The sequence below is a fragment of the Monopterus albus genome, unplaced genomic scaffold, assembly GCF_001952655.1.
Source record: "Monopterus albus unplaced genomic scaffold, M_albus_1.0 scaffold20.1, whole genome shotgun sequence".
Classification (NCBI taxonomy): Eukaryota; Metazoa; Chordata; class Actinopteri; order Synbranchiformes; family Synbranchidae; genus Monopterus; species Monopterus albus.
In genome coordinates this window covers 885,189-897,609 of record NW_018127900.1, presented here as the reverse complement: position 1 = coordinate 897,609, position 12,421 = coordinate 885,189, and the positions used below count along the sequence as shown (strand labels likewise).

The 12,421-nt window shown below is 41.5% G+C and overlaps 2 protein-coding genes across 2 annotated transcripts in view; one reads left to right on the top strand and one right to left on the bottom strand.

The window, feature by feature from the left end:
• rnf180a (ring finger protein 180a) overlaps window positions 1-2,055 on the bottom strand; it is a 7,282-nt gene extending 5,227 nt beyond the window's left edge. The window contains exon 1 of the mRNA XM_020593978.1: window positions 1,009-2,055. Within this exon, the coding sequence (XP_020449634.1) occupies window positions 1,009-2,034 (1,026 nt within the window). The 5' untranslated portion in view covers window positions 2,035-2,055. The remainder of the gene's footprint in view (window positions 1-1,008) is intronic.
• Window positions 2,056-4,834: 2,779 nt separating this feature from the next.
• On the top strand, window positions 4,835-7,469 carry htr1aa (5-hydroxytryptamine (serotonin) receptor 1A a). The gene has a single exon (XM_020593979.1). The coding sequence runs from the start codon at window positions 4,859-4,861 to the stop codon at window positions 6,137-6,139; it is 1,281 nt and encodes a 426-aa protein (XP_020449635.1). The 5' UTR covers window positions 4,835-4,858; the 3' UTR covers window positions 6,140-7,469.
• The last annotated feature ends 4,952 nt before the right edge of the window (window positions 7,470-12,421 follow it).

Below are 12,421 nucleotides of genomic sequence, written 5' to 3'. Positions count from 1 at the left end.
CCACATTAAACTGGACTCAATGTCTGTATAGGTGCTAGAGACTGATTGTCTACTATAGGACATACGCTACATACCTAATGTACATCATGGTTGAACATTGACATCAACTCTAAAGAGAAGAACAGCTTAATTCAAAACAATATATTGCATTCAATATACTGTAATTGAAACCTGGGCAGAATTAGGAAATAGATGTTCTCAGTTTCAAAGCAACTAATTTTATTCAGCTTTTCTAACAAGCAGTTAGAATAATACGAGTCTGCCAACATAACCACAGATCTGCAGCAGCCAATCAAAACAGAATCTGTTCTTTTGTCTATGTGGTTTTGAAGGGCTCTCTGCCCGAGCCTCATCATGCAACTAATTCAGATGTAACCCCACTTTCAGCCACACAGACAATGGCTATTGAGACGAGCTGGGTGCTGATAGGGCTGTCGAGAGTCAGTCTAGATGAAATGAACACACGCAGACGGGCACACAAGTGCACATATGCTGTAGCCACACACCGTCATATAAAGGGCTATAAATAAATACAGTGAAAAGAAGATGTAGCAATATTTAAGTCTGATTTTTGCATCTATTGTACTGTATCATATACAAGCTTCTCTTTGTATTAGCCTTCCAGTTTAAATTGTAAATAGGCCTTTAGGTGGATCAGTCACAAAATGTAAGGCTTAAGCGTCTGACTATCAATCTCAGGACATCACAGAGCCATTGAATATGAAGTATATTGCTAATGAAAACTGGTAAAAGCTGCACACAAAATGGGCAAAATAAAATTTTTAAGTACATGTGTTATTCAGCAGTGGTCACATGAAAAAAAAGTATTGTAATGATACTGGGCAACAGGAGAGAATAATAAACTATTCAATCATTAAATCACTGGCTCCTGTTTCTTTTTGTAGCACACAAACCTATATTATACCTGTTTTATCTTAATACAAGTAAAAGAACAGTGACCTCTACACCCATTGTCATATTGAAGGACAAGTTAATGACTTCATTCACCTGTCTGCTCTCCAGCTGTTGGCTTTGTCTCCACCGCTCCCTTCTCCTCTGCCCCCTTCTCCTGTTCTTCTCTTTTTTACTCATCCTCTTCTCCCCAAAAGGAACACAAGGCGGCACCACTGCCAGGGTCATGGTTTGACTCATCACCTCCATCACACCACTGCCTCCATTTTCACTATCTTCCATGTCCTGCTCTTCCTCCTCCTCCTCCTCCTTCCACTCTTCTTCTACTCCTAACTCTGAGCTGGTAAGACATGTAATGTGTTTCTGAGGATGATGGCTTTGTGGCGATTGTCCAGCGGTTGCCCCTGTTCTCACCTTCACCCAAAAGGGATCTGGCTCTCTATATGAACTAAATGGGCAGCAGAGCAGGTCTCCTTCAGCTGTCCTGAATGAGAGTCTCTGATGTGACAGAGGCATGGATCGGGTTTGGATGGGAGAGGGAGGGAGAGCGGACGTTTTGGACCTCAGAGCTGGTGGAGGGGACTGGGCACTAGGACACTCGTGTCCTCTCTGCAAGTTGTTTGATCCTTCAACTTCCAAAGAGCTTTTTAACTGGATATCAGAATTACTGCTGGACAGTCTTTCAGTGCTTCCTCTTCCTGGTCTCTCCTGTACTTCATCTCCATGTGTCTCAACTAGTCCAGGCTTTCTCTGCCTTTGTTTTCTTTTTTCCATGTTTCCTACATGTTCAGCTTTTCGTCTCTTCCCATCCCTTTCTTGGTTTCTTTCTCTCCATCTTCTTCTGTTGTCCTCACCGTAGGTCTTTTTCCGTGCTTCCCTCCCTAGCGAGGCTGGTCTCACCAGCTGTTCCACACTGCTCGACCTCCCCTCTCCAGCTGGATTTACACTTTCCAGCCTAGGTCTTGCTATATTTAGGCATGGGGTGTAAATCTTGTTGTTACTGTTTTCCTTGCCAGGATCCTGAGTTCCACAACCACCAATTCTGCTGGAGCCATTTACACAAGTTGCTCCCAAACAAAAGCTCATGATGGTGCTTTTGAGGCCCACAGTAGCCAGCCACATGCATCTGCCAGCTAGCCTGGTCCGTGACCTGCCATCCTTACCTCTGTGTTCTTTTTGCCTCCCACTTCTTCTGGATGCATAAATTCAATCTCTTTTAAAGAGGGATTGTTCCAGTGGAGAGCAGGGGAGCAGTTCAATCATCTGGCCTGGCCTATCCTGTCCCTGGAAGCCCCCTGGGACATTCCACACCATTGACAAAGTCCTGCTGGTGTGCCCCATTACAATAGGTGCACTGTTCATGGCCTCACTATTGCTTTGTGTGTGTCCTATAGGAAACACAACTCTATGTGGCCACTGTACACAAACATAAGGTGAAAAGGCCAGAGTGGCCTTTTGTCCCACCTTTAGTGTCAGCTTTTTTCACTCTCGGGTTGATAAGCAAAGCACAGAGTGAGAGGTTGTGTGTGTGTGTGTGTGTGTGCGCGCATACTTGCCATAAAAATAACTCCTCAGACTTTTTTTTGATTTGATGTCTCATTTTTATCTTCAGCTGGTGCATCATTGTGAAAGAGCACTGAAGAAACTTGTAGATGTCAAGAAATTGGGTTTAAATCTTAATGTGCTAGTTAGACGGGTCAATAATGAACCATGGATTATTTCAACCTTTAATTCTATACTTTCAAAAATGTTTATCTAGAAAATACTAAAAGCACCATAGACAAAGTATCACTGAAATTCAACCTCGTTGATTCAGGTATTAATAAATAAAAATAAGAAACCTTGTTCTACAAAGAGCAGCATGTCATCTTTGATAATTAATTGACCTGGTTTTAGGAACCTTAGGGTCTGTTGCTACAGTGCAATGATTTTTTGTTAAGTATTTATATGGGTCACCATTTAAAGAGAACAATTAGTGATAATTTATTTAGGAAATTTGGAATTTGGATGAGTCACATTATCAACATTTGGAGTCAAATTCAAGAAAAGACAAATTGTTAAAACCATCTGATTTTGACATGAATCAATCCCAGTGCTGCTGTGACATACACCTTTTATTCCTGTTATACAATATATACTGTAGGTTTGTGTTCCTCACTTTTAAAACTACAGCCAGACTTGTCCTGTTTCAACAGTGGACAGCAGCATATTATAATGGTCCAATACAGTCACTGGTGTTAATCAATCACTCTGGGCTTTTACTCTGCAGGTGTGCATAAGAAGTAGTTGCTGATGCAGGTGCATATGCTGTTCGCATCACAATAGCTCACATGAAAATGGTCTGAGTCGGATCCATCAATCACACCTAGTTTGGATTTTCTCTCAAACTGCAGAAATACACAAAAGCAAGACTTCAAGCAGAGATATTAAAAATATAAAGATGTGAACTGCATGTTAATCTAGACTAAGGATAGTGTCCCACTTGTATACAGATCTGAGCTTAACGTTTTGTTTTTATTCCAGAACGAGGCCCAAAGTCAGCACCCTAGGCTCTAGTGTCCTTAAGCTAGGAAATTACACTGCTTGTTTCTAAAACACATTTTCTTCAGTGTGCTTTTTATGTAATGTACAGTAACTTTTCTCATGTATTTTTAGGTCAGCTACTATTTGTTAATTTCTATAGTCATGCTGTCATTTTGTTTTTAATTTGAGCATTTGCATTTTTAGTTTAGATTTCAATTTGTTTCATACTTCTTTTTTTAAATGCGCATTTCACAGCACCCCTTTCTCCTTTTAATATGCATTTCTCTTCTGACAGCTTTTCTTTATATCTTTTCATTACAGTGCAGTTATCCAGAGTTCTGAATTACAACAGGCTAACTAATTTAACAGAAATCTCACAACCCTTCCTTCCCTCTTCAACCATTTCACCATCTCCCTCGGAAGCCTAATCCCTCCCTGTTTCCTCATCCTTACACTCTCTTGCTTTGTCCTGAACTCAAGCTACTGATAGAACAGTGACCATCATCTGGTGCAGTACCTGCCGTGGACGGCAGATGGCAGCAGCTCTCCTCTCTGGACTGTCGTGGTTCTGGTGCTGTCCCTGGTCCTGAAACTACCTTTCGCTCAGCGCTCTGGATAAATGACCTTTCTCTCCATTCAGGTTCTAAACACAGTGTCGCGCAAGTAAACACTCCGCCTGTAAATGTTACTTGGTTCCTCTTTGAGCTTTTTTTTTGCCTGATGAAAAGATCTCTTCAGATGAAGTTGGATTAAACAAAAACTCAATTTTGAAGTGATGAAACATTATGATATTTACTCGGATAATCTTTCTACCTCGAGTAGCTCGCTCACAGATTTTTTTTTCTTTTTTAGCCATCTTGCCATTTTTGCTAAAAATCGGTTTATAAGTATTAGTCCTGGCTGACAGCAACCCTGAGAGATAAACTAAAAAAATAATCCATAAAATGCTGCAGCCTGCTCACTGGGTCCAAAGGGTAAAATAAAGAAGACAGAAACAGACAGGAGAGCTGTGCATCATCATCGGCTGTCTGCAGTGGAAAACGGACCAACACCAAGAGCAGAGACACAAAAACTCCAGGACGACCTCCTCGCGGTCTGACGTACCCAAAGCTGCTGGTATAAAAGAATTCACGGCGTCACCAAGCACAGATGATTCGCAGTAGCAGTGAGCGCACCCGGCTGTCAACATTTATGGGCAACACACACACACACACACACACACACACACACACACCCACACACACACACAAGCACGTCTGCGTCATGCGTCCTGAAAGCGATGGCACGAGCTCGGTAACTCCTGTGGACCCCGGGAAAACACACAACAGTAACAATTTGAGGGGCTGACTGTGTCCAGCTTATCTGTACAGTTGCGTGTCCCCCCAATGCTCTGGGAAATCTGCGCTCTGAGCGTAATCCCATAATGGATTTTAAAACAAGCAGCAACTACAGCAACGCGACCAGCGGTTACCCTAGTGGGGTGAACGTGGTTGCCGACTGGGACGAGGGTGAGAACGGTACGGGATCTGGGTCTGTGCCAGATCTGAAGCTGAGTTACCAGATTATCACTTCTTTGCTCCTGGGGTCCCTCATCCTATGCTCCATATTTGGCAATGCGTGCGTCGTGGCAGCCATCGCCCTGGAGAGATCTCTCCAGAATGTGGCGAACTATCTGATCGGCTCCTTGGCCGTGACAGACCTCATGGTGTCGGTGCTGGTTCTGCCAATGGCGGCCCTTTATCAAGTTTTGAATAAGTGGACGCTGGGGCAGGAGATCTGTGATTTATTCATCTCCCTGGATGTACTGTGTTGCACATCATCCATCCTACATCTGTGCGCAATTGCCTTGGACAGGTACTGGGCCATAACAGACCCTATTGATTATGTAAATAAACGGACACCAAGGAGAGCTGCGCTCTTGATTAGCGTCACCTGGCTAATCGGTTTCTCGATCTCTATTCCGCCTATGTTAGGCTGGAGAAGCGCCGAAGACAGGGCGAAACCCGACGCCTGCATCATCAGCCAGGATCTGGGTTACACCATCTACTCCACATTTGGGGCTTTTTACATCCCTCTTATCCTCATGTTGGTCCTGTACGGGCGAATATTCAGGGCTGCTCGGTTTCGGATTCGAAAGACAGTCAAGAAATCCGAGACAGCAAAAGTGTCAGACAAGTGCCTGTCTGTGTCTCCGGTCATCTTCCACAAGAAAACCAACGGCGAGGCCGGGGGCAGAGGCTGGATGCGTTGCGATGAGTCTAAACCCAGCTCTCCATGCATAAATGGCGCGGTGAAGCATGGAGATGAGGGCGAGTCATTGGAGATAATAGAAGTTAGCAGCAATTCAAAGACGCACCTGCCTCTGCCCAACACACCTCAGTCCTCCTCACAGGGCTACGAAAACATGAATGAAAAGAACTCCGGGACGAAGAGAAAGATCGCGCTGGCCAGAGAACGTAAAACGGTGAAAACACTAGGGATCATCATGGGCACTTTCATCTTCTGCTGGCTGCCCTTCTTCATCGTCGCACTGGTGTTGCCTTTCTGTGCACAGAGCTGTTACATGCCTGACTGGCTGGGCGCAGTCATAAACTGGCTGGGCTACTCCAACTCTCTCCTCAACCCCATAATATATGCCTACTTCAACAAAGACTTCCAAAGTGCTTTTAAGAAGATAATAAAATGCAAATTCCACAGACCGTAACCACACACACAGTGAACGCGTGTTTTTACCTTAACGTGGAGTATCTAATGGACTGTATGGAACAGCAAAAAATAACATGGACTTGCATTCAGGGACAGTCTCTTTTTGGTGTGTGTTGGAGGACCGTATGAAAAGAAAATCCGGGGTCACTGGCCGCCGACGAAACAAGACAAGACGGGAACTTTCGCTCTTAATGTACAAGCTCATGTGTGTTCAGTGTTGTAGCTACAGTGTATAGTTTATATTCGACGATAGCCATCATTGTATTGCCATGCAAGATCTGTGCTGATTCTATGCGTTGTATCATGAGACTTGCGGAGTTTACATCCTACGCAATGAGCTTTGTAGCATCGAAGTAAAAAAAAATGGATCAAAGTTTGTCATTAGGAAATACGAGTTCATTGTTAGTAAAGAAAATCAAAAACGAATGGGCTAAAAAGAGAGAACTAGGTTTATAATGAAAAATCCTAATCTCACCTGGGACATGTCATTTACTGTGTTGTTGAGCAAAGTACTGAGCTACTTATCAATTTACCGTGACAGACCACATGATGGGGGCGATCGGGTAATCAGTGCATGGTGTTTCCGAGGTCTTACAAAAAAATGGGTATCGAACAAACCCCAGTGTCTATCCATCAAACCCATATAAAAGTTGAGAGCAAGCAGAGATGGGCAATTTTTCCCAAAATGGAGGCTGGTATTACATTTATGATATATGTTCTCATTCACTCTCCCTCCCCCTCTCTTCTTACTCCAGACCTACCCCCAACCCATCTCTCTATTTCTGACTCCCAGACTGTGTGTGCGTGTGTGTAAACAGCAACAAACTGTGAAATAAAGATTGCTTGAGACAAAAATGAAAGAGGAGCATCAAAAAAATTTTGAGCTGTTATTAATCTCAAGAAAACCATTAAGTTCAGTGCACATGGGCTGCTCAGATAAAAAGATCACATAATACAAAGTTTTGCACTGTTGAAGTGCTCTCATCTATCGAATAAATCCCAAACACAAATCCACTGTTGGACATTAAAAAGGAGGAAAACTTACTTTAAGGATGAAGCCCCAGTGAGGCCTGCATGCTTCACAAGATGGGGGGGGACTAGCCAGCTTGTTGTCATGGCAACGCAGGAAGCCCAAGACATCATGGGTTGATAACAGTCAAGTTATATGAGAAGTGAGCAAATCCTTAAAGTGTGTCTTTAAATATTTATTAACATGCAGGTTCAAAACTGTTTGGGTCCAAGACTCAAAGACAAACAGTACTGAGGTTAATGTTCCACTCACTAGATGTTTTTTGTTCAGCCACATCTTTGCTCTACTGTGATGGAGGATGAGGAAGCATTTATAAATAAATACATTTGTCATCATAAATATACTTGTAAAATCACTTAATTGATGAATACTAAATTAATATAGTCATTGTTATACAATACAGTAATTAAGGTCTTTATATAGATTTTTCATGTAAAGTAAAAAACATAGCTTATATAATTACAATTAATTGATTATTACATGTTAATGCATCAGTTATGGATGCTTAACTTGAAAATGTATAATTGTTGACAGTATACTTGAGCACTTAAAATGTCCTTTAACTCCAAAAAACTACCATATAGCGTGGTATAAGCCATTTAATAGAGTAATTACATGATTGATAAAAAGAACTTTTCCCTCCATAGGTAAGTTCACTCTCTGATTCGCCTCTGCCTGATGTGATGGATCTGCACGATCGATCAACGGCAGAATTTTGCTGCAACTGTTTTGATATAAGCCTTCTTTCCTTTCAGCTTCTCAAATGTGAGGATTTGTTGCTTTTCTCTGTCACTTTCAGTAGGATACTAAACTACTTTGTCTTTGAGACTGATGATCAGGTAAAAGCAGCAATTTCCAATCACATTTGACTTTTATTTATTTATTTATTTTTACAAAATAACGAAAAAAGAAAATAATCAGCAGAAAATAAAAGACACCGTTAGTTGCAGCCTTAATGTAGACATGCAGTGACAAAGTACATACTTTTCTTGCCATCATGAAAGCTTAAAAAAAAAACATAATAAATTATAAAAAGTTTAAAACTGTGTGTGCTTTCCTTTCTCGCCCTGATCAGTTTTGCTCTGTGGTGCATCCATGCAACATCAGTGCATTTAAAATGCTTTTGGGGAATTTTATCTCATACCTGAGTCCTGTAGGTCAAGTTCTGGGCTTATGGGCTCAGAAAGGCCCATAGACAATGTGGTGTGAGCTGCCAGGCTAGGTAGAGTATGTTTCTCAGTTGTGAGTCACACTGTGTAAGATCATTACATTTTGGCCCTGATATATGGGATTACAAAGCAGCTGACCTGCTTTGAACTGTGCCGTAATATCAAATGTTTGGATAGTAGGACTGCTTTAATCCCACTCACTCTGGGATTCTTAAATGTAATATGTGGAGGCGGTTGCAGTGTGATGATGCAGAAGCTTTTTCTTCAACCCAGCAACAGAGGAGGATTATATAAACTGGTACCACTAACAAGGGGATTACAGGGTTTATTACAGTGTTCCACTGCCCCCCGGCCTAAAACTGGGAGAAACAAACTCTGCCTACATATAGTTGGTTGTTATTGGTCCAATAGTAGCCTTTTAAGGATAAGGATAAGGATAATCACCTTTATTGGCCAAGTACATTACACACAAGGAATTTGTTTCCGGTACAGAACCGAGGCAGCCATCTGTGGCGCCAACTCGACCGATGGCTCTAACCATTGGACTCAATGGGGGGGTTCAGTGTCTTGCCCAAGGACACTTAGGCATGTGCACCAAGATTCGAACCTTCAACCTTCTAGTTGGGAGAAGGTTCGAATCTCGGTGAGGATGAACAGTAAGGTCAAGGTTTTTTCCATTAAAACGTGGACATGGTTACAAATGTTATACGACACTAATCATTTCTAAAATTTTTAATTTGTTTGCATTGTCATTTGTTCTGTCTAAGCAGTGTACGACTCTACAAAGAATCAATCTCAAACATCCATTTCTCCTTATATGCAATACTGGCATTATGGCTTTTTATTTATGCAAGTTTATTCTTCTCAAAATGATCCTATAAAATTCACAAAGTGACATAAATGTTAATGTTGTAGTTTGCACTGATGACATGTTTGCTTCTACAGGCACTGAGCACAAAAAATGAATGTGTCTGAATGGTTTGGAGAGAAGTTTGGGTCTGTGTGGTTGTCTGTCTCTAAGTGTCAGCCCTGACAGACTGGATACCTGTCCAGGGTGTACCCCCGCCTCTTGCCCAGTGTCAGCTGGGATTGGCTCCAGCCACCCCCAGTGACCCTGTTCAGGATAAGTGGTATAGATAATGGATGGATGGAAGGCATTTAAGTTGAAGAAATGAATAAACAAGCTGAAAGTAACATAAAAGCAAACAGTGAAAACACTGTGTAATAAAAAAATAAAAGAGAATATTTGAAGTGAAAATAGACAAAGACAAGGAGAAAGCACGAGAGATGTACAGTATATTACTATATGAACAATCAGCAGAACACATGTTTCTGCTTCACCCACTCCTACTTCATCTGTCAGCAGTTGTTCTGAGATTTCACAACCCACAGCCCATGACACGCCGGGGGTTGTCTCTCGCTGCCCAAGCCTGAAGAGAAAGGCAGGAAGGGAACAGCCCCAGGAAACTGCTCCTGAGGTGGAGAAAGGAGAGTTTGGGTTTTCAGATATGGTCTTTTCCTTTACGACAGACGCTAGTTTACCTTATTTGGAAACATTTCCGTTTCACAGATAGTCCAAAGGTTTACAGTATAATTATGATTGCCTCTTTTCCTCTCGCACACACAAGCTTATTACTGTGATGTAGGGCAAGCATAAAGTGTTCAAGGACAACAGTGAACCGAAAAATAACTAGAGTAAACAATTTCTAACGCTTTACACCTTTTTCACAAACTATTCAAAAACATAAGAGTGATGAAGAGTCATGCTCCAGTGCCCACTGCTATTAGTACTACAGCCAGTGAGGAACACTTCACCTCAGGTTTAGAGATGTGAAAGCACTCGTCAGCATCTCCCTCAACAAGACACAAACATTCACTGCTGCTTAAACTCCTTTTTCGCAGAAGGTCTCTCTGTGCTTTATAATAAGTGCAGGCTAAAACTGATGATATAAGGTCTGTGGAAAGACAGAGTGACAATTTTCTCTTCAAGGAGAAAATTGTCTCACAGTCGGGTGAAACATTGAACCCACACAGGCCTAAATGTTAAAAACATAAAGCATACAAAACGATATATACTGTAATAATAATAAAAAATACATCAAATAAATGCTAAAGCCCACCATGCAAGCACATGTAAAGCAATGTGCATCCAGTAAAAGCACAACATAAAATATGGAGTTCATCCAATCATCACCACTCAGATGTTTATATCATCAACATTAACACTTGGATGGCAGACAAATGCAATTATATCCCCCCAGTGGTAGACCTGGTATTCCCCATCCAGATGGGAGCATCTCAGACTCTCCTTTCAGAGCATAACTCAAGTATTTAAATTGCTCTTTTGCCAAAAAAAGTTTATTGCCTCCACTGTGAAGTGTTGGGTGGCTGCTTTTTAGATCAACTTTTTGTGAAATCATCCGTCTCTGCTTGCAAGCACATTTCGACCTCCGACACAGGTTTATTGCTCACCATTAACTTGTCGCCTCTCTGTTACAAATTGCATTTATATACTACTAATTGGGTTGTCTAGACCCGGTCCCGATATGAGCAACAGTGTGAAGCTGGAGTGGGCCAAGAAAGCAACTGAGAAACCCGTCAAGCAAATACAGCCTCATACATCATCATCAGTATCTGGATAAAACAATCTTAAAATCACCACCAACATTTACATTAGAATATGTGATTATACCAATAAAGACTCTAAGCTCAGTGGAATAAACTAATTTGCCCATATGAACAGCCCACCTTTTGTATTTCGAGAGAAATTTAAAGGGTTCTCTGTTCTCAAACTCACTAAACTTTAGGTTTTGGGCTCAATATACAGTAACTGCATCTCAAGGCATTTCTCAGCTACTATCAAGACATGGCTGACAGGGTGCTCTGACTAAACCTACTGTATTATTTATTGAATTTTAGAAGTAAAGCCAATTCCAGAAGCCAGCTATCATTATGACAAACAAAACAAAAATGCTGGCAGGGTAACATCTTTACTCACATCATATTACTTCACAAACGGAATCAGAATGGCTAATGGTACATATGTAGTTAAAGGGTACAACAAACAAGACTGTCACAGTGCACTAAGCTACAACAATCATCACTGACAGTACTACATACCTTGGGATGCATTAAACTTTCTGTAGTCACAGAGAAATCAATAGCTTGTCTTTCCTGATTTGTACTAAACCAGGTGCTGTAAAACGTCACACACACACACACACATGTACTTCGATCTTGGTGAGGACACTCACTGATGTAAGTTCCTTACCCTAACAGTAACTATCAGAACTAAATGCTTAACCCTAACCTAAGCCTAACCTGAACCCTAAAACCAAATCTTAACCCAGGCTGGAGCACAGACTCAGAAAGGGGTGGCACATTTGAAATAAATGTAAAAGGTAAATGAATCCTCTAATTCTATGAAACAATAAACCATATTATCAATATATGAAACTGTTTATTTTGTGTAAAATGAGACCCACATCATGCTTTCTTTGAGTTAACTATGGCCAGGGACATCACTGCTGCACAGTGGTCCCCCCCACCCCGCACTCCTTCCCACAACAGTATAATCAGAGAAGTGAATGCAACTATCATGCTGTGTGCATGAGATAAAATAAAACTAATTTGACCGATATCAATTATAAAGCACCAGCAAAATGTTATATGTACTTAAGGCAACATTAATCAATGTTTCTTCAGCCCCCGATTTTCGACAACCCCATAGTTCACCATGATAGATTATGAGCACAAACTCTAGATGCAGTTTGGCTTTTCATAAATGTAAAAACGCAATTAGGGTCTACCCATCCAATATTTACTTCATTATCACCTAGATTTTCAATCTTGTGGTCGAAGATAACTAAATTAACTGAAGATGCCAGCATGGATTTTAATTTGGACCTTACTGCCTCTGGCACCTTGTTGATGGTGTGGTAGACGGAGCCAGAGAGAGAGAGAGAGAGAGAGTGAGAGAGAGCTCTTAGAGAGGAAACATCACTTGGCTTATTGCATCATTTCCAGTGCTTGTCAGTGAGCAAAATGTGTTGCCAAGAGTAAGCTCTATTGCCTTAAAATG

Bases quoted from the DNA above. Each gene is read 5' to 3' on its own strand.
- htr1aa (XM_020593979.1), top strand. From the start codon at position 4,859: ATGGATTTTAAAACAAGCAGCAACTACAGCAACGCGACCAGCGGTTAC.